Source organism: Callospermophilus lateralis, chromosome 2, assembly GCF_048772815.1.
Source record: "Callospermophilus lateralis isolate mCalLat2 chromosome 2, mCalLat2.hap1, whole genome shotgun sequence".
NCBI classification, from domain to species: Eukaryota; Metazoa; Chordata; class Mammalia; order Rodentia; family Sciuridae; genus Callospermophilus; species Callospermophilus lateralis.
Window position 1 is genome coordinate 27,313,114 of NC_135306.1, and position 22,898 is coordinate 27,336,011.

Here is a 22,898-nt window from a genome sequence, read left to right on the forward strand (position 1 = left end):
GCTTAGCTAAAATGCATATTATAAGGTGCAACATGAATATAGTAGTGGGTGGTACAGGACTGTTCCTTTGGAGTTTGGCAAGTCTGTATTTCTGTGTGCTAATTATTCAAATCTCTGTACATTTTCCTGCTTGAACAAGTTTCATTTGATGTCATTTGGTTCATTCCCATCATTCATAAATCGAGTTTTCATCTGTTCCTTTCTCAGTCCTCTACAGTAATACTGATGCCAACACAAACGCATGCACGAATATAAACTTGGGCTTTGAAGTCTTGTGCCAGCACTTGATTCTAAAGTAAGCATTCAGAAAATCCAGATACTTTTATCAGGATTTGTTTAGATGATCATTGAAATGAAAACACAAAATGTTTAAAATCCTTGCAGAGAACTCACGTATAATGCTTTCAAAGTATGCATACTGCTTTGAGATTGAGAAACACTGATTTTGTCCAGCCTCTCATGTTACAAATGGGGAACATGAATCCCAAGGTCACTAGTAAGAGAACAGGGACTAGCTCTCTAAATGTATCCTGTCTGTTTTAGTCAAAATAGTAGTGAAACATAATGCATAATATTAATATAAAAACAAACATAAGCATCCATGTTTCAGGCATGAAGTGGATTATTAACTGGATTATTCCTTTTAAGGCCTCATAAAGTGCTATTTTTTCTCATATTATAGCTGTCAGTTCTCATGTTATGAGGGATTTGATAGAGAGGTTAAGAGAGGGATTTGATAGAGTTCCACTTTGCTGACAAGGAACACAGGTAAGGTTCAAATCCAGATAATCTCATTCCAGATATTCTACACCACTGTGCCATCATTATTAGTAGCATCATTATTTTAGTAATGATTAGTAGCATCATTATTTTTCTATCCTCCATCGAAAATCTTGAAGTTTCTGACTTCTTCCTTGCCTTAACTCCTGCCTCTTGCACTTGTTCCCAGTCTCTGATATTTCCATTTTCTAGGAGGTTTGTCCTTATCTCTTCATTTCTTAGCTACTATGTGGTCCATGTTCCCCGCTTCTTTTCAACCTAGTGGCAGCCGCCTTCTTAGTGGGAAATTATCTTTGCCATGGTGTGTCCATTAGTGAGTCATGGAAAGGAATTATATTAACAGTGAAAGGGGGCGGGGTTCAAGGACAGTCCAGTTCAAACTTGTGGTTTTACAGATGAGAAAGCTGAGGCACAGAGCATGGGAGGGATCCCCCCAGTCATCAGGTAGCACCTGAGCTAGGACCAGAGGCTGTGATTTTCTCATTCCGTCCATCACAGTTCTTTCCTTCTCTCTTCCAAATGCTTAGCAGCTGCATAGCAGTGCCCAGCCTGGGAGAGGATTAAATAGCAGGAAAAAGGTTTTCTGTGCTTGACCAGGAAAGGAATCAGGGAAAAGAGTAGAACAGGATGTGGGCTGGATCCTCCCGTCTGGGCCAGTCTACACTGGTTTTGAGCTTGTTTTGAGCTTTTTGCTCAGTATTACTTATGTCTTTACAAGGGTTGGGATTAGAGAGATAGGGAGGCTTAGTTAAAGGCAATTTGTGCAGAGTTCTTGTTGAAGAAGGAAGTAGGAACACGGTCCCCTGACACTAAAGGCCTTTTTTAGACGCTGTGCCATTACCTGCTATCCTGTTTGTGTTACTTCTCTTCAAGATTTCTAAAGGAATGCCATTTTGTTGAGTCAGAAAGAAAGGTGGTTTATTTTAAGTCACAGATGCTCAGATTGTCAGATGGGGCTGGAGCTGGAAAGATCTGACTTGCCTCTTGTGTACTTGATGGAATTAGGGTTCGGAGGGATGGAGGGGTCCAGAGAGGGTCCATCATGAAAGCAGCACCAGCACTAATCTCCTGGTGGCCTCAGATGGGTACAAATAATAAGGCTGGATCCTTCTTAGCAGGGTTTATTTTATCGGCATGCAAGGTTTTATATTCTTGAATCTGAGATTCTGACTGGTGGATACCTCTCAATCCTGGCTTGAGTTTTTACATTATATTGTGTAGACGTTGGAACCTGCTAAAGGTTTTGGTGCCACTTTGTTAGCTCACATAGTCAGAGCCAGCCCTGACTATGATACCTGCATGACCATGATATGACCATGATATCTGCATGATAGCTCTTGCCCACAATAAATGCCCATATTGCATGTTTCCTTGCTCCTGAGATCCAGGAATGCATATACTTGATCCTGAAGCCCAGCACAGAACCTGGAACTTGGGACATGATTAATGAGAGTTTGCTGAATGAGCGGTCAATGTATTCCTGGTTCGTTAGTGTGGATCTTGAGGAAGTCAGGGGTCTGGGTCAGGGGTCTTGTTTGTTGCTTCCAGGAGGAATAGAGAGAACATGTCAAAGCCCAGAACTGAGCAGTACATCCCAGAGCAACCTTGTTGAAAGGTGGCTTTGCCCTTCTTGGTGTCCTTGTTTGCTGATGTGTCCCATGGACCCCTGTCCTGGGCCTTCATTGTGCAGACTCATGAGGACCATCAATCAGGGTTAGTTTTCCACTATTTCTGTTGGGCAAAGAGTTCACTGAATTGAGTTGCGAAAGTTGGGTGCAAAGCTCAGTTTGGGTTCAAAGTAACAGTTAGCTTGTGTGGGTGGCAGTCATTCAGTGCAAACAGGTTTTGGGACAGGAAGGGGGAGGGCCTTCAGAGATTTTAGGCTCTTCATCTGGTGGTAGGCTGAGCCAGAGGCCAAGGTCTCCGGGGAACAAGTGGGACAGAGTGAGGGTGACCATGTGGCCTCTTTCCTTTTTCCTTTACCATTACTTTTTTTCAATTAGATCACTTTTTCAATCATGTGGCTAAGAAAATAGATAATTTTTTATAACTTAGAAGTACTACTATTTGGGTACTCTTTAATAATAAGGAATAAATTATCAATCAATAAATAAAACTCCTCCTTTCTGAGCCATTGGAGAATTTTACAGTGGATGAATAATCTGTACCCCCTCCCGAATTCCAGTTTCACTGACACATTTTTTTCCCCTGACTTTAGTCTTAGCCCAGCTCTAGTGGCCATGATCTAAACTCACCTTAGCCACTGTGTGCCTCAGTGGTCATTTCTTCCAAGCTTTAGTTCTCTCTTCTATGGAATGAAGAAAATTAGAACAAATAGCTATTTGTTGTTTCATTTGGATAAATATTTATTTAACATCTATTACTTTTGGGAGATTACGCTGGGTATATATTGATAAACCAGATAGTCATGGTCCCTGTCCTTGCAGAACTCCCAGTTTAATGAGGGAGGCAGATATGAAACACATTGCACAAAAATAAAAAAATATAATTATAAACTATGATAAGTGTTATGAAAGAAACAACCAAAGGATGGTACTGACAGGAGTAGGGACTTCAGTTAGAATGGAAGGTCATGACATTTAACTTAGATAGAGCCCTGAAATTTGAGCAGCAGTGTTGACCAATGATCAGGGGTTCTGGGATCAGAGGCCCTGCATTCCAGGCCAAGAGACTAGGGGTATATGTTTTTGGATCCAGGAACAAAAAGAAGCCAGTGGCACTGATGGAATGAAGGAAAACTGGCTGGGGAATGGATGGAAAGAGGCAGGGCCAGATCATACAATGCCTTGTAGCTGTGATTTTATGTTCACAAGGAATTTTTGATGGTGGACTGTGATCTCTAGGATCAGTCTTGTGGTTCTTGACACTTAAGGAACTTGAATGAGGAGAGCCCCAGGGGGTAATTATAATCATTAATACATGTATACCATTTTATGCTGTTTTCTTCTTTAGTTTAACGGTATTTAGTGTGTGTAATCCCATGTTTCCAAATAATCTTTATATTTATAATAAGGATTTCTGAGGGTAGGCTGTGTTTGGTGGCAGTGGAAGTGCTTTTATACCTATTATGTCTCAGTTTTCACAGTGATGCTGAGAGCTGTGCATTGCAACTTCTGTTCCACAGGTGAAGAAAGTACTATTAGTAAATTAGTAGGAGGAATGGCTGGACCTTTGGCTCCAACCATAGGATGACACCATTTATGTTCTTTACTAAGCCGTCCATGCAGTTTTCATTTTATAAGCTCGAACCCTATTGACAACATTTAATTTGCTCTCAGCATTTGCTGTTACAATTAAATTACTGTAAAGATTTTATATACTTAGACTTTTCTTACTTTTGTATTATTTCCTTAGGCTAAAAATCTCAGGACTAGGATTACCAGGACAAAGGGAAATGGTCCTTGAAGTATAGGACCAGATGTCCTTCTAAAGGATAGACCCAATTTAAAAAGCCATTATCAATGTATCAGGCTCAGTAGTTCCAGGAGGGCAGCCTGGTTTTAAAAATTGTATTTCCCTCTAGCATTGATCTGATTTAATCTTTCAGATTTCACTTCAGTTTTCCCACACCTCATTGAAACATACACGGTGTTAGGAATGGGTCTAAAATTAATTTTTCTTTACATTCATATAATGTTATCCCTGTAGTTTTTGTAGCCTAGTTATTTTGGGGACATTCATAAGACCTTATGTCTGTGGGGGTCTATTTTGGAGTTTTTTGTTTGGTTGACAGGTGTTGGTTACCTGTGTGTTAATATGGCCCCAGGAGTGTCCTTACTTTGGTGACCATTCTGATACCTGGGGGAGCTTGTCCTATACGTTCCTTTTATTTGACCTCTTAGGATATCCTTCCTTGTTTTCATCCATTTCTTTTTCTCATTGGATCTTATTTCCATATGAAGTTCTAAAAAGTATCTATCACTATTTCAAGTGAAATTATGTTAAATCTATAAATTGGTTTGGAAAATTTGGATATTAAATGTTCCCATCAGGAAGCATGGCTTAGCTCTCATTAATTCCCATCTTCCTTTATTTACCTCACCAAAGTTCAGGAATATTTAACATTAAGAGAATATTTAACTTTTCTGTTTATGTGTCTGTTCTTACTGTGAATAGTAATTTTTTTCCTCCTCTCACATATTACTAATTTAGCTGATTATCACAGGCCTCTAGCAATACCATTATTTATATTTACCTTGGTTCTGATTAATTTACCCCTATTTTCAATTCAGTTTCAATTTCAGCTTTTTAATCGGTTTTGTGGGCTTTCCTAGATTTGTGACCATGCTGTAAATGGAAAGGACATTTTCATCTCTGTATTTCTGATGTATATTCTTTTTGTTTCTTGTTTCATGCCCCATTGAAATCTCAAGCATTTTTTAACTCAGTACTAAGAAACAGTGATTTCTTTTTTCTGTATGAAGGGAATTTTTTGGGCTCCCATTATTCAGGAGACCTTTGCCTAAGGCCAAACTTTATTTCACTGGTTTCTGTGTTCTTTAAACATGGTCCTTGCTGTGCCCAACTTTGAATTAATATGCATAAATCTTGAGAATTCAGGAGTTCCATGACTGTCCTCAGGCTAGGTAGCTAAATGCTTTCATAGAGTGACTGGATTGTGGTATATGAACTTCTGCAACCAGCTGCAGTGAACACTCAGTGAACATGCGTAGTGTGTGAGGTCTTGGTACAGTTCTGAATGAGGATTCCAAAATGGCTTGATGCATATTGAATAACATGAAGATCATAATAGCCATGACGAGCTGGACTCTGTTCTCAATCCTTTACAGGAAATGATATTTAATTTTCAAGAGTTACTCTAGAGCAGTGATTCTTATCTAGGGGCAAACTCCCTCCCTGACCCTGGGGCTTTTGGTAGTATCTGGAGAAGTTTTTGGTTGGCACAATCCTGAGCATGTGTGTGCTGCTGGTATGAATGGGTGGAGGCCAGGGGTTCTGCTAAGCACTCTACAGTTAGTAGGAGAGTCTCCCACACAGTTATCAGGCTCAAAATGTTGGTGGCACCACTGTTGAGAAATCAGGCCCACATGATGATGAGGAGTATCAATGGGAAGTACACAGTAGTGCTCTGGCTCTCCCCAGAGCATCTTAGACTTTGGTGAAAAACACTTTTTTGGAAGCAGTGTTCCTCATCTTCCCAACGCCATGGTGGGGAGGTGTGGAGTTTGGTGGTGTACCAAAGCAAGACTTAAGTTTTCTATACAAGTGTATTATGGTAAAGGGTCAGCTTTTATTTATAAGTTATTTCTGAGAGCCTGTGCTTAATAAAAGTACTAAGCGTAGAGGTGGGGGAGAAATCTGATTTTGATGAGTAGAGCAAGGACTGCATTTCTGAAGCAGCCCTTCCTGCTAGAGTGAGGCTATTAGGAAAAGAAATACCTAGAACATCCCCCTGATCTTGGAAGGTGAGTTCTATGTTCAATGGTAGAAGTGTTTTGGAGGTATAGGAGAAAGGGACATGATTACGTTTTGTCTCATGAGTTCCCTCATTTGGGTGGTGTGAATATTGGTGGTGATATCTTCACTCATCGGTACATGTTAGTGTCTCTGCCTAGCAGGGGCTTTGAAAGATCAGGGGTCTACATATTCTGGCCATAGGACGGCAGAGGGCCTAAGGAGGTTGATGTGATAGTGGCTATGAGCAGGGACTCAATTGACTTTGAATATCAGCTCTGTTATTTACTAATCTTGTACTCTTGGGCAATTCATTAACTTCTTGTCCCTCAGTTTCCTCATCTATAAAGTGGATATTATAATACTACTACTAATTGAGTTGTTTGAAGGTTAAATGAGTCAATATTTGCAAAGCATTTAGCATATTGGTACATAGAAAGACCTATTTTAAGTATTAGCTATTATTACTGCTATCTTCAATGTGACTGCTTTCCCTGGTCTGCTTACTCATGCTAGCTTCAGCTGCTAACAGTGGTTTGTAAGATTTTCCTTGTGCCTTTTGCTACCAGTATCATGGGGAAGATCCATTCATTTTTTTTCAAGTAGCCAACATATTTTGAGCATCTGCTGCTCTACAGGGTTCTAGATGTGGATCTGCAGAGATGTCCAGAAACATAAGGCCTGATTCATTGGGTCAGATCAGTTCTCAGCAGGGCTGGCAAGTACAGGGTTCCACTTACGGGGCAGATCTTAAAATGGATATGCCCCCAACATTGTTCAGTGAGAGGCAGCATGGCAGCATGACCAGAGCAGAAAATTAGCGGTCAGTAGATCTGAGTTCAAACGTTGGTGCAGTCTATTTTCAGGCTTTAACTCGTGGTTTATCTGAACCTTAGTTTTTCACTTTTAAATAGAAATGATACAATCTATCCCTCAGTCTTGTTATGGATTAAATATTGGAAATGAAATGTACAAAAATCCCTGGGTGCACAGTAGGTGCTCAGTATTGGCTGTACCTTTTATAAATCTGCAAGCTGTGAGTTCATCTTGTGTCTATGGAACCTGCTGCTGTTTTTAGTCCCCTGCCACCTAGTGGGGCCATTTCCTGCCTGAGACACCTGCAGTATCAAATAGGATTCAATGTGCCTTAGAGATGGGACAGAACTGGCCACTAATCTCAGCACTGTTGCTCACAGGCTCTGTGATTCACTGTCCTTGAGCCTTAGCCTTTTCATGTATAAAGTGAGGACAGTAATGGTTCCTACCTCCCAGGGTTGTTCTGAGGATTAAATGAAATAAGTCATAGAAAATATGCCCAGTACATATTAGACTCTAAATGAATAGTAGCTACTGTTTATCCTACCAGTGCAAATGGTAGCTTCAGAGCTTCAGGGTTGATGACTATTTATCTTGTGCATACTCTCTTTACTTTTATTTTCTTCAAGGTTCATTATTCTTTTCTGAATTCATTTTCGTCTGATCATTTTTTAAAAGTTTCATTCCTGTCTTTGTTAATATTTGTAAGTGCTTTTATTTAGCTGTGAGCTTGGAATGCTTATGACTTTGTGTCCTTTTCTTTAAATTTTATTTTTGGTTAATGGTATCTGTGTTTCATAAACATTGTTATAATGACTGTATAATCCATTGCCAAGTAGATGTACCATAATTTAATCATTTCCCTATTGCTGTGCAATTAAGTTGTTTCCAATATTTTGCAATTATAATGTTTCAATGAATAACTTGATGGATATAGCTTTTTGGCATTTTAAATTAAGTTCCCTAGAATGAATTCCCAGGAATATTATTTGGTCAAAGGGGATAAACATAACTTTTAAATACATATTGCCACATTGCTTTCCCAAAGGGCCCACTTGATTTATGTCTTCATCTTCATTATTTTATAAACTTCAGTTCATTCTCTCACCCAAGAAACACTTTTAAGCCTTTTTCATGTGGCAGACTTAGTGAGCAGCAAGTGACACTGGAGTAGAAGCTCCTATATGACTATAGCCCTACTATGCCAAGAGCTGATAAAGGCACAGAGTACCTGGGGATCTGAGTAATTGACAGATAAAAGTTGTATATATTTAAGGGGGGCAATGTGATATTGTGATATACATATATATTGACTTAAGAATTAGTGTGAAATAAAGAGACATTAATAAAAATTAGTATGAAATAAAAGGGAAGAAGCTGAATGTCATTTGCAAGCTTGGACATTTCAGTGTGTTTCGTCTTTTGGAGATTATTTATAGAAATATTTAGCAAGGCCAACCCCATCTTGGTCTTGGTAACCCCCGTCAGTATGTTTTCTTCCAGAGATGGATCCACTTGCCTTTATAGTTTTATGGTGATAGTGGTTTTTTTTTTCTTTTCGATTAGAAAATTAATACAGGCTTATTGTGGAAAATTTAGAAAACATAAGAAGGCATTTTTTTAAAAAAGTCACACATGTTCTTATCACCCTAGAACATACATGTTTATTATCTTGTATTTCCTTCCCCAAAGAAGATTTAATGATGAGTTTAATGGAAATCATATCAAAGTTCTTGGGAAATTAAAAGTCAATTATTTGAAACAGCAAAAAAATCCAGCAACAAATAATCAACAAAACAAACCCTCCATTAAACACTCTGAAGTACCAGCAGTAGCAGGAAGGTTAAATTATGATCTTGTCATAGAATGGAAATATGAAGTGGCCATTAAGAGCCATATTTTAAGAGAATATTTTCTGCAATGGAAAATGTTCCCAGTGTGATGTTAAGGCTATGGTGGGGAAGCCAGTGATGCAAACAGGTGACTTCAAGGGCTCACGGAGATGCACTGGGAGGAGTGAGCCTGGGTTACTGGGGGAGCCCAGGAGACTGGACTTCTCAAACTTAGATTTAGTAAAGGACACCATGGTTGAGTCTTGAAAACTAAGTAGAAGTGAGCTTGATGAAGCTGGCAGGGAAGCATCTTTCCTGACTTAAGCCACGCACGAAGGTTTGGAATGGAATGTTACAAGGTGAGACCTGCAGACAGTTCAGTGTTATCAAAGCTCATGGAAGGAGAGGCTGCAGAAGATGGTCAATTGTTCATGAATTTCTCTGTGGATTTTTCAGAACCCAGTAGTGTTGGGTATCATACTACTTTTTGAATTCACATTGCTCTGTCTTATTTCCTACTCAGTGTCAGCTCTTGCTGGAAGTGGCCTGGCCTCTGTTTATCTTCCTGATCCTAATCTCTGTTCGGCTGAGCTACCCACCCTACGAACAACATGAATGTGAGTATCTGTGGGTCATGCCTGAGACTCACTTCTCCCATGCAAAATTCAGGCAATAAACATGGGCTGAGTTTACCTTTCCCAAAGACTCTAGGAAATAACACAAATAGCTTGGCACAGAATATCTAGTCTTCTAATAGTTTGATTTTGATCCCTAGTGAATAGTGATAAGAGTAATGACAACAATAGCTTCCATCTGTTTCATACATTTTTAAATCATGAAAATAAAGTAACTTCACTTTAAATAGAGTTCAGACAGTGGCCACTAAAAAGCATCCTTAAGGCACTTCTCTCTTTGGTCCTGCTGGTCTTTACCACTGTATTAATGTCTTAAACATGCAGTTAAAATTATAGAACATATATTTTTTAAGTAGCCTTTGTGCAGAACATCTGACTGATATTATTTGACTGATATTATTTCATTTGATTCAGTCACAACCTCCTAGACTTTATTATCATTTGTTTTAATTTCTTGCTAAGTAAGTTAGGGCTCACACAGATGCAGGGACTTGGTAATAAGGATAGAGATGGAATCAGTTCAGGTCGTCTGTCAGTCATGTGTTTTGAAGGACAGCCCTTTACAGTGAGAAGTGATGAAGAATGCACGGTTTTCTGGGTTTGAATCCTGGCACAGCATTCACTAGGCTTACATGGTGGGCGAGTAACTTTACTTTCTTGTAAAGGAGGCAGTAATAATACCCCTGTCATATTATTGTTGTCTGTGTTGTCACCCACAGCCATAGTCTTTCTCTGTGGCATGGCTCAACGGGTAGATTGACATGGCAGAGCAGCCCAAATCTAAAGGACAGACATTTATGTAGGCGTTTAGCTGCGACCTCAGCTTCACTGTTCCAGGGACTTTTCCTGCCACTAGCCAACTGTATCTATACCTCCCACCAGACCCATAAATTTATAGGACTCTGTTCTCCTAGGAAAGCTGTGGAGGCCAAGGCTACTTTTAATTTTATCTCTTGGTCTGGCCTCCTCTCTCACAGAACAGAGCAGAAGTTATTTACATGCTAATTTGCTAATACACCATCATACATATTCAAGTTACACACACACACACACACACACACACACACACACACACACAAAACTGAAGAACTTTCCCTCAGGCATGATTTTCTTACTTCACCAGAAAGGAATGGAACATCTAATGAAATCTATACTCAATTTATGGGCCTGTGAGGTAATTCTGCTTTCTCTTTTACAATCTCAAAGAGAGGTTGATTGATTAGCAAATGGATATTTGATTTTATTTAAACATTACCCTGAGCCCCAAAGAAGTATGTTTCAGGGCGTGCTCAGCATTTTCATCCCCTGGGAAGTTCTCTTTCTGGAATGATCACAAAGAGGGAAGGTAGAGTAATGGAATTGGCACAGACTTTGGCACCTGACAAATTGGGGTTTGTGTGGATGCTGCCTCTTGCTCCCCACTTGTGTGCAGTGGGGTCGTAATCTTGAGTAAGTCGTTGAATTCTGACCCAAAGCCCTCTGACCCCAGACTGTAGAATTTTGGAAATCTGTGCAATTCTTGAACATATGGAAGACAGATGAGACTTTGCCCATCCATCCGTGTCCTTCCTGTTCTCGAACAGGGTTGGGAAAGTCTGTCTTCATATGTTAAGAATTGCATGGAGTTTCCAAGTCTTTGCAGTATGGGGTAAGAGGGCTTTGGGTCAGAATCAACGACTTACTAGGGGAGCCCAGGACACTGGGCTTCGCATTCTCCTGAGAAGACTCCGTCTTTGGGAACAAAGGGCTGGTGATACGCTTCTTCCCCATAAACCTCGGTTCAGCCCTAGTCATCAAGGTCCCGTTAACTTCCCTGGGTCCTAGGAGTCCCTTATGCTGTCATCCTGTGCACCCAGTGCCTAGTCCTCATCTTGCTTTGTTTGCAAATGAGATAGAAGACAACATGCCAGAAAGGGCCTTTGCTTCCCCCACGGAAGGACAGCCCCAAATACCTCAGGGCCCTGTGCTGCCTTTGGCTGACCCTATCTGTTCTTAGTTCCAGTATCTTCCGGAGTTGAAAGGGGAGAATCCCTGGGTCCTTGGAGTATTTGACTGGATTACATAAATCTCTGAATGAGGAGCAGCTGACTTAGGCAAGGGGCTTTGTTTGGTTTTCCTTGAACTGTTAACAGGGAGATAAAGAGATTAACTAAGTAAATGTTCAACAGGCCAGAGTCCCTGCAGAGAGTGACTGCAGGGATTGAATCCTTGCTTTGGATGTTGTCTGTGGTCGGAGTATGGATAGAAGAAAGATAGAAGGCCCCTGATTCGGACATGCCAAGTACAGCAAGCCCTGGCTTTGGGTTAACTTCTGGGGAGGCTCTGTTAGCCCATTTGCATGAAAATAGAGGGACGAATAAAATGAGGGTCCTACTTTGGAGGAAGAAGGTAGCTGTGAGACTGAAGGAGTATTCTGGGTTGGCAACAGCAGAGGAACTACTACTGCAGGCTCACACCACAGGGCCTCCAGAGTCCGCGTGGACCTATTCGTTGAGCTTTTGTTCTGTGCTAGGCACTTTGCAAAAGTGCTCTACCTAGAAGAGCTCATGTAATACTTAGCACATGTATTTTTATCACCATTTTACAGATGAGAAAGCAGAAGATTAGGGGGTCTGTCAGGGACTTGACCAAAGTTGTTGCTTAGCAAGTTGCAGGGACCCAATGTGAAGCCCAGTTGGTCTGACCCAGAAGTCTGTGAAACTACAAGCTCTTCACTACCTAAAGCTGTGGTTCTTAATGGCTGCCAACTCTTTGAGGGTCACAGTTAATCCTGAGAATCTGAGGAAAGCTGCAGCCCTGGCCTTTTTGTTCAAACATAAATAGGCCCTTGGGTTAAGAGCCCCTGATCCAGGGCACATTTATCTTGATCCCCACAAGCAGTACCCGTGGGTGACTGCCACATGCCAACCTGGGCCTTCAAGGCCTCGGGGCTAGCCCAGACATGCCCATTCATCCTGTTTGTAAGACGCTCCCACAATGAGGGGAGAGGCAGGTGAGGAGCTCACCTGGTGGATGGGGCTTCCTTATTTTGACAAGTGACAAAACAACAGCAGCCAAACAAAAATACCTTCACGGATGACATCTGCCCCCAAGTCAGCATGTTTTCGAGGTGCCCTTGAGAAGCTTTGGAGCTGGAAGAGGAGCAAACTGACAGACATCTGGCAACCAAGGAGAGTACCAGAGGGAACTGTGGAGTAGATTACAAAGAAGGCCACAGTGTGAGGAGGGGGCTGGGCCTGGGATCATGGAGATGCAGGTTCTGCTCCTAGTTGTGCTCCTTGAGGGTTCTCCATTGGCTGTCTGTCTTGCTATAGTTTCCTCTCAGAGTGTAAAGAAATTGGACTAGGTCATCCCCAAGATCCATCTGGTGGTCCAAGGTGAACAAATGGTGGCAAAACACTTGCTACTTGGCCGGCACTTCCTGTGCATGGTCTAATCTACTCCTCTCATTACTTCTCCAAGGCTGATGTTGCGAATCCCACTCTACAGACATGCCATGTAGGTTAAGAACCATTATCTGATACCAGGTTTCTAGCTCAAGGTCAGATTAATCCAGAGGAGACAGGTCTCTGGGATGAGGGGAATGGGACACACAGAATATGGGACAAAGCATTGGGTGGGGGGAGTCTCAAAATGGCTTCAAGGAATTAATATTTCTCCGTGTGTTGTTTCTTCTCCTTGATTTCAACAGGTCACTTTCCAAATAAAGCCATGCCCTCTGCAGGAACACTTCCTTGGGTTCAGGGGATTATCTGTAATGCCAACAACCCCTGTTTCCGTTATCCAACCCCTGGTGAGGCTCCAGGGGTTGTTGGAAACTTTAACAAGTCCATGTAAGTACCAGATCAGGTTTTCTTTCTCAGACTTGTCAGTGTATACTTATCCTTCCCTTCTTGCTCTCTAAAGAGTTATGAATGGCTGGATTTGAGCAAAGTTGCTTCTGTAAAGGTTTGTGTGGAAAAGTCTGCAGAATGAGGGAAGGGAGGCTCACTGCCAGGATTTAAGACTGTGGGACCTTACTTTGATGTCTTTTTGGAGTAACAGTAATACATAACCTAAGCTGTCTGGTTGGAGGCTGTTCTTCTGCACAAAGACTGGTAAGTAGTGAAGGGACACACAGTGCACTGGCTCCATCTCATAGTTAATCTGCCTCATTCAGCAGTATTTACTGCACATCTCAAATGGCTGGTTCTAGATTTAGGGTGCAGGGGCAGGCACCAAGTTGCCCCCTGGATGGGCTGCGACCTCCAAGGAGCTTCAGATCCAGACTGGCAGAGTCCTTTTCTATGTTCTCAGATCCATGCTCTTACCTCTTTCACTGTGTCTCAGTCCTCAGTGTCACTGTGTCTGAAGGTCTTTCTCTCCTGGGTGGGAGGTCCTGAGCACAGGATTCTACCTTGGGTTTGTATTCCTGGCTCCTGGCTTCAATGTGGACATAAGTATGAAATAAATAAAGCATCTAACAAATGAGCCATTGAAGATTCTCGAGATATCTGGAACCTTGACATGAGTTAGAGTGTGCTAAGGACCCGCTTGAAGACAATTCTGAGGGAGCGGCCGCTGGGGCAGGCAGAGCTACATTATAAAGATCATGGACCACAGGCTTTGGGGCCTTCACGGGCCCTTTCTTCTGTGAAAAAAAATATTAAAAATTACATTTTGTGACTGTTGGCATAAAAGCAAATATAATCCAGGGTAGATTCATTACCAAATGTGCTTTCTTATTATATTCATTTTAAATTTTGATTTTTATAAAAAGTGAAACCATTTTCAGGGGCCTTTAAGATTATGGTGGGCTCACGGTGCCTTGTAGATAAGTCTGCCCTGGGGGCACGCTGGTGTGTGTGTGTATGAGAGAGAGAGAGAGAAATGGGCTGGACCTTTGAGGTTGATTTGGGTCATAGGAAGGGCATCTTGAGGCAGGGATGGTGGGCGGGAGCACAGGTTGTCAGTGAGGCTGGGCAAGGGGAGAGGATGGGGCTGGCCCGTAGAGGGCCTGGAAGCCAGGCTGGGGAAGGTGGATGGTAGTCACTTTCTTGAAGCAGCAGCTGGCCTAACCAGGGCTTTTCCACTTTTCTTATACTCTTTACAGTGTATCTCGCCTGTTCTCAGACGCTCGGAGGCTTCTTTTATACAGCCGGAGAGACACCAGCATGAAAGACATACACAAAGTTCTGAGGACATTACAGCAGATCAAGAATTCCAGTCCAAGTAAGCAGAGCCTTCCTGCGTCACCTTTGGAATTGGACATTGGCCTGTCGTGGTGGCCTGGGGCTTGTTCCTTTTAGCTCTTCTTTAAGAGGTTTTTCTCATCACTGGCTGGGTGCTAGGGCTTCTCTGAGCTGAGGGAGGCACTAGAAACAAAACTGGGGAAGCTGGTTGCCACAGTGAATGGACTGGCCTTCTTTGGGAAGAAGAATCCCTAGTAGGAATGGCACAGGCTTGGTGAGAGGGAGTTAGGGGTGCAGGTTGCTGCCAACTGCATTTTTTTTTTTTTTTTTGAGTTGGGCCAGTCATATGGTTGCTATGAATGGACAGATTTATAGACAGGGGATGCTTCTGGGTATATAAGCAGTGAGAGTTGCAACTTGATACAGGTAAGGGAAAGTTGAGTGTTTACTTCTAAAAGGAAAATGCAATTTATCTTCCCTGTAGTCATTTGATTTAGTCTGTTAGGCATTTGAACTCTGATCTTTAAAAAGTGAAATCTTTCCCTCTGATCTGGTAAGTGCCCAGGCAGTTTATTGCATGCCACTGAAGTGTCCGAGGAGCAGGCAGTCTGCTGACCCAGGCATTGGCCGAAGAAGTCACAGTGCAACCTCCTAGTCGGTGGCCTGCCAAGGGACAGAGGCCACCGAGAACAGTCCACTGAGGGCAGGCAAGAATGGCATGATGATCTAGAGGATTCAGAAGCAATAATGAAGTCTAGTGGAAGCGGGTTGGCTTTTTGTTATCACCATGGACAGTGGTTCCAAACCGTGTCAGGGATGAATAGTCCTGGCCAGCATGGGCCAACCGCTGCCTCTGTTCCAGGGAGGCACTTTTTACTTCTTTTTTTTTTTTGGTGAAAGTTGGCTTTTGCTGAGGGGCTCCCAGTTTGTGATACATTTTGCAAAAGAAAAAAATGGTATAGAGTTTAAACCAGATTTTTCTTGGGCAGACAGAGCTGTATTCTCCTTGGGCAGGAAGAGGCAGTGGGCAAAGCGGGACCTGTGACAAAGGGAAGCAAAGCTGTCTTGGGGATGGTACAGAGGATGTGTTGCCTTCACAGTGGAGAAATGTAGCTGTACTTGGGCCCCTGGGTCAGCTGTGAGTGGCTTCCCACTGGACCATTGCTGACTCTATGGCCGGATCACCCTGGGTGCTGTTTCCCTGACCTGCAGGTCACTGGTCAAAGCCTCAGTCCTTCCTGATGTACTAGAGGGCCCCTATCTGGTTGACCAAGGGTAGAGCTGGGTTATTTCTTGTACCACCCAGGGACAGTGTGTCACAGAGGAAAGAGTGTGAGCATACTTTGCTTTGTAGCTATGTGACTTTGTTGGTTTAGCCCCTTTTGGGACATTTCTTCTTATCTGTAAAAAGGAGATAACAGATAACCTATCTAGGATTGTTAGGAGGCATAAATGAGATAAAACATTTTATTGCTTGAAAATACTATTTGGCACCTAGGAAGTACTCAGTGAATATGAACTATGATTGTTTTGGATTGTTGGTATCTCAGCCAAGACCTGTGACCTCTTTGAGACTTAATTTTTTTCAGCTATAAAATAACACCTATTCTTGCAGTGTAACATGTGAAACCCAACACAATGTCTGGCCCATTGGAGATGCTTAATAAACAGGATCCTGTGTTACTCTTAGATGACAGTGATGCCTTTTGACCATCTGGTTGAGCTCTTCTGCCTCTCGACCCATGGGGCTGTTGAAATTGTCTGATGGCCTGAGTTGTCCAGCATTTTCAGATCTAGTAGAGACAACCTTAGAAACGGAACTATTTTTCTCCTTGAGCAATTGGAGATATGAGTTAGGTTGGAGAAGAGAATGCATGGCTGTACAGAGAGAATGTCTCCTGCTCCTCCCTCTTCTCCAGCTTGTCCCCTTTACCGCCCTGCAGATACTTCTTCAGTTCCCACCATCTTCTTTCCTTTGTGTTGCAATGAAAAGCCAGAATTCATTCTGCTAGGTAATGCACAGACTTGCTGCTTTTTTCTTCCTAGAGGAATTCAGTGAATGTGTATTGATTTTGAATAGCACTCTATGTTTCAGAGAAAATCTGCATTAGGGAAATGTCAGTTTTGATCCCTTTGGGCGTGTGTTTATCTGCTCTGACACCCTGGTCCTAGTATGATGCACCATTTCTCTCAGAGCTGGAAGGATCCTTGGAGATGATCTGGTCTGGAGCTCTGCCCTGGTTCACCTTCTCTACCACACATCATTTCCTGAAATAGTGACCTACGTCTCAGGAGGTAGTGCATTTTGGTGTCAACCAAATATTTTCTATCAGAAAATATTCATGACCTTGTTATCACTTCAAGGGAAGAAGTTCAATTTTACTTCCTTGAAAAGTTGAAGACAGCTCTACTGTTTTTCCCTTTCTTCCTGGAGTCTTTGAATTTTCTAGGCTAAATATTCTCCATTCCTTTTTTGGAATGCTTTTCCTCCCAAATTTCTGCCTGTTCTCTGATGATGTCTCCATTGTGTTTATCTCCTTCTTAAAGTTTACCAGAAATTACAAAAGTGTTCTGGTGTGGAAGAGAAAGGGACTTTTGGCTCCCTTGTTCTAAGTGCTTTGCTTCTGTTCACGCAGTCTGAGATTGCATTAGGCTCTTTGGCATTCACCGTACCCATTGACTCATAACCCATGTGTGGCCAACCAAAATGGCAGATTCTTTTAAATACAGAATTGCAAGTTGCTTGTTCTCCTTTTCTAAATTATGCGGTTGACTTTTTGAACTAAAGGAAAAATATGCATCTTTTCTAATTTCCATTTTTAGATTCCCTGTGCCGTCTAATCCTACCTCAACTATTTTACATTCTGATTTTTCCATGTGTTACATCTGTTGCTGCTTGTGTCCTGTTGTCTAGGAATATGATGAATAACTCTCTTTGTTCTCATTCAAGTCATTGATTACTCTAGGACCAAGGTTTGAGGCTTGGATCAGTTGCCTGGAGATTATCAAACCCTTCAGACAGTACCCCTAGAATCTTAGAGAACTACCAGCTTTTCTTGTTGGTGTCACTGGGTCCTGTTTTTGGAGGATTTACCTTTTCTTCAACATACATGTGCTGAATCCAGTGTACTATCCACAGATAAGTTGTGGATATGGAAGTCTCTCCTCAAATACTCTCTTCTAATCTCATGGTTTCCTGGACTAGAACATCCTTTTAATTTCCATCTTTTGAAAGAGACTTTAGAAGCTGTTTAATTCATTCATAGATAAATGGGTCGATTGATTCAATCATTCAACCAATCGCTGTTCAAGGTGCTGAGATAAAGAGATGTACAAAACAATGTAAAACTTCTGTTGTGGAGAATAATCCGATCCTGAAAGGTGAGGTGACTTCTCCGAGTTTGCACACCCCTGTTGCCCATGCAGTTCTCCTTCTACAGTGCTATCATGTGCTGTTGTGATAATCTTCCATTTGGGAAGGCCTCCAGTTTTGAAGAATTAATTCATAGATGAATCCTCTAATTGTTCTGGAAGTTGTACTCATGAGAAGCCCAAGGAAGGAGGCTAACAGAGGTGGCTAACCTAGTTTTCCTATCACTAGAACTTTTTGGTGAACTTTTTGGTCATCCTATTTCTGAACCAGAGAATAACCACAAGGTTGAGGGGTGAACCATTGATGTCTGGGAGTCAGTGTAAGAAGAATTCATTCTTCTTAAATACCTGTCATGACTGCAGCTCCAAGGAAATACAAAAAATGGATTAATTTTCAGAAACCCTAGAAATGTCTAGATTCTGGCCCTGTGAGATGGAGATCAACAAAGATGAATGTTTTTTTGAGTGAGTTTTGAGTGATAGCTGAGATGATTTCAGGCAGTGCATGGATGATATCTGTTAATTCCAACTTAGACTGTAGTTTCATAGATATTGTTACGTAAAAGGATGTTAAATAGGAAAAAAGATAATTAAAGAAAACATCATCTTACGTGGATATGGTAAAGTTTGTGAGAATAATTTGTGAGTCATTGAAGACTGGGAAATACTGGTAAAAGAGAAAGAGTTTTGAGCCCTGTGTAAAGATTGTTTTGGTAACAAATGCAGGTTCTATCCCTCATTAAATATGAACCTTTGGCAAGTTTTGATTATTTCTGGTGCTCTATTTACCTAAAACGTGGAGATTAGCTATCCTGAGGATGGTTGAATGTTAAATGAGATGATTTCTGTGGCTGTCTGGTAGAGCGCTCCTAACCTGTAGTTGACTCATAGTAAGTCTGAGCTGCTCCACTTCCCTGTTGTTCCTGGCTCTTTGACCTTGGCCTTGGCTACACTTTGCCTGGACTACCTTCTCTGGGCCTCAGGTTTCCTTGCTTCAAAATTGAGATTTGGCAAAACAACCCAAAGATGCTTGGAAACTTGGGAGGACAGTCAGGACCAAACCGTGTGCCTGACCTCTAGACTCTGTCCCCTTCATAGGCCCTTTTTTCTGGTTTTATCCCAGGCACAACACAATAGCAGGCAGGGTAGGCAATCAGTTCATCTTCATGGGATGAAGCTAAGAGAAAATAAAATAGCTGCCCTTTCTCCTTCACACAGTATTGAAAGGGTCAGGTGAAATTGGTTACAAAAATAAGAAAATCCAGCACATGTAATAGTAGAATTGATTCCCTTGTATGAACCCAGGTCAGCAGGGCTCAAAGTTAATACTAGTAATAGAAATTCTTAAAACAGTCTCAACTTTCTTTCTTTCACAAAGTTTATTTTTCAGAACTTTACCTTGAACCCAGAGGCATAACGTGCATTTACTGGGAAACTAAGTGTTTCACTTTCATGGCCCCCTTGCAACCTGCTCTGAGGGGTCTTAGCAATGTATTTACACATTCTTTCATAAAGTCTGCCCCAATGTTGTGTCTCCCTTTAGAGGGAGATATCCAATGCCATTGGTTTAGGGGTTAGAAAGGGAAAGGACTGAAGGGCAGCACCATATGGATCCCAAACCTGCATCTGCTCCTGCCAGGGCACTGGGGAGGAGGAATAACTGTCTCCTTCCTCAGCCTTCTCCCTGGCCCTGCCCTTCAGCCTCACTCTCCACCCACAGCCACCTGCCTCACTGGGTCCCTGCTCCCATGAATCTGTCCTTTCCAGGCGGGATTAACAGCAGACACTGGCCCAAGCTAAGGCCTTCCTGGTGGGGCTGGTGCTTCCAGAATCAGGATGGGGCTGGAAAAGGAGGTGTCCTTTTGTCTGTAATGTCTTTACTGCTATTTTTCCTTTTTAGTGACTCCAAGTGCATTGCTTAGTGGTGCCTAATGGCCTCATTACCCTGCTTCCTGCTGAGCATTTCTGCTCAGGCATCCATTTGTCCCAGTGCTTGCTCCTCTCCCAAATCCTGGAATCTTGACTTCAGGCTCCCCTTCAACTCCAGGTGGCTCCGTGGACATAGACCCCACTTGAGTGGGTACCTCTGTGTAGCAGTCAGAGCTTTCTGCTTGCCCTGGAAGTTGGAAAATGCATATGCTGGAGCTGAGGCTTCTTGCCTCTCTGGAGTAGATCATCCATCCTCTCGGCTTCTCTAGGAAGTTCCTCAAATCCCCTACCCCCCATTTCCATAATTAGCTGGGCTCTTGTCCATTGCTGTGTCCCCCATGGTGGCTCCACGAGTCTCACCATTGCTTATGCTGATCTGGGGATAGTTCCTGAGCGCTTATGGGTCCTGTGGAGTTTTTCCATCTTTTATAGCTGTGACCATATGGATAGGGCCCTGGGTTCTGTGATATGGCAGGATGCCAGATAGCCAATCTCCCCTATGAGTAGGACTCAGCGAAGATCTTGGCTCTTAGTTTTTCCAGGTGTCTGGCCCTGTCCCAAGTTAGGGCAACACAGACACCTTTTAACTACAGAAGACCATTGGTTACTTTGTGGGATTGCAGATCATTTTCTGTACCTGTGGAATTTGGCCATGAAGGGTAGATGGGTCAGCTGAAGGATGCTTTCCAGCTATACCCAAGGCTGGCAAGTTATACATTTCTGGATGTGCATGTACCCCATGGTGCATGTGAATGGCACTTTCCATGAGAATTATACTCTATATGGCATTTTTAAAAAATTTTTTATTCTAATTTTTTATACATGACAGCAGAATGCATTACAATTCATATTACACATATGGAGCACAATTTTTCATATCTCTGATTGTATACAATGTATATTCACACAATTCATGTCTTTGGTAATGATGTCCATTTCATTCCACCGTCTTTTCTACCCCAGGCCTTCTCCCTTCCCCTCCCACCCCTCTGCCCTATCTAGAGTTCGTCTAACTCTCCCTTGCTTCCCTACCAACCCCACTGTGAATCAGCCTCCTTATATCAGAGAAAACATTCAGCATTTGTTTTTTGGGGGATTGGCTGACTTCATTTAGCATTGTATTCTCCAATTTCATCCAATAAATGGTGTTTATTGAAGGGCAGCGCCATATGGATCCCAACATCCTGATTTTTCTCTCTCTTCAGCTAGGTTTTGTGTTGAGTCAATGGAGTGGTTGCCATTTTCTGTATATTCAGCATACAATCTGGTTTGTTTTACCTTTCTAATGGTGCTCAATTCAAGGTTGTTGTGCAAGTTTTGCTGGACTTGACTTAGGGTAAAGGGTCATAGTTTTCTGCCTGTCCATCTAGGTAATACCTAGAAATCATGGTATGGGCCTTTGATTCTGCTTTAATCTTTGAAAGCCTAGAAGATAGGAGTTCCAGGGGGCCGGTGGATGTGGTGACATGGCAAGGTAGTTGGCTGTGGTCAGCATTTGAAGAAAGGGCTATCAAATTAACATGGTGTAAATATCCCCTAGGCTGTATAATTTAGTGAACTGACGTGGCAGCCAGGCTGCCAGGGTTCAAATCCTGCCTCTGGGCGCTGCTTACCAGCTACTTGCCCTTGGATAATTTCATAACATCTCTGTATCTCAGTTCTCCCCAAATGGGATAATAGCACCTTTTTCGGGGATGGTTTAGCAAATAAATGAATTAAGAAGGGGAAAACACTCAGTACGTGGTAAGTACTAGGCTTCTGCCTGGATTTATTGCATTTTCACAGTCATCATGGAATGTAGGGGGTTTAATTTTTTTTCTACTCAGATGAAGGAGCTGAAGTTCAGAAAGGCTAAGTGTCTTGCCTTAGAAAGCACAGCTAGCAAGGGGCTGCAGTAGGAACAGAGTTCTGTCTAGTCTTAAGTGCTCTGCTGTTAATTATATCTTAAAGAGAGTTGCCCGGGAGAGCCAGAAACTTCTCTGAGGGGTCACAGGGCACTGGGTATGAACAGGCTGGGGTGGGAAAGGAGACAAGAGGGCCAGACTTCCTCCCCTTCCTGGTTCTATGGGTAACAGGCACGGGGACGGGTAACGTGTCCCAAGTCCCATCTATAACGAACTTCCTATGACTCATAGCCACTTCTCCTTTCTTGCCTGAAGTCCCTCATTCCATTCAAGCAGCGGCTGAAGTTGAGGTTGTAGTTCTAAACTTCATTTTCTGTCCTTGGGTACCCACCCCATGTGTCATCTTATAGGGAGATCTGATGACATATGTGTTAGAATTTGTCATCAAAATGGAAATCCCTTGAAATCTTTGGGTGGTTGCAATTCATGTCCTGCGTGCACTTGTCAAAAGTTTACGATGGAGGCCTTAAGAATTTCATGGTTTGAAACCTTTCCACCTACCATGAGAAGGTTTTCCCAGACCTGTCAAAGCCAGGGCTGTGTCCCTGAGTACAGGCCATTGGTTTCCATCCAGGGCAGGAGCCTGGCCCCAGCTGGGCTGTAAGCAGGGGGGTGCAACGCTCCGCTGCAGTGTTGAAATATTGCTTGAACTAAATCAAATCAAAGGTCAGTTTTACCCAGACGAGAATAGAAAACACAATTGCATTCAATTACAGAACGGCATGTACCCCACCAATATCAGATTGCTTTAAAACTTTTTTGAATTGTTAACATCAAAAACAGTGTTTCATGTCCCCTGCTTTTCCAGTGTAAGATTTCTTTACCCCTTAGGTGGCAAAGAGCCCCTGGGGGTCCGGTTTATTTCTTGCTGAGAGCTTCCCCATTTCTCATTCTTCCATCACTGTTGCATTGAGGCACAAAAAGACAATCTTAGAGTGACTCTTTGTACAACAGACCAGGTTGCACCAGGTAATGATGCTGTTTTATGTCTTAAATGGATTATTTAATTAAAGGCTTAAAATA

The 22,898-nt window shown here is 42.4% G+C and overlaps 1 protein-coding gene across 2 annotated transcripts in view; it reads left to right on the forward strand.

Moving 5' to 3' along the window:
* Positions 1–22,898, forward strand: part of Abca1 (ATP binding cassette subfamily A member 1) — a 131,080-nt gene that overhangs the window by 21,548 nt on the left and 86,634 nt on the right. For both annotated transcript variants that reach the window (XM_076845735.2, XM_076845734.2), the window contains exons 3-5: positions 9,388–9,481; positions 13,191–13,332; positions 14,592–14,710. In XM_076845735.2, the coding sequence (XP_076701850.1) occupies positions 9,388–9,481; positions 13,191–13,332; positions 14,592–14,710 (355 nt within the window). The remainder of the gene's footprint in view (positions 1–9,387; positions 9,482–13,190; positions 13,333–14,591; positions 14,711–22,898) is intronic.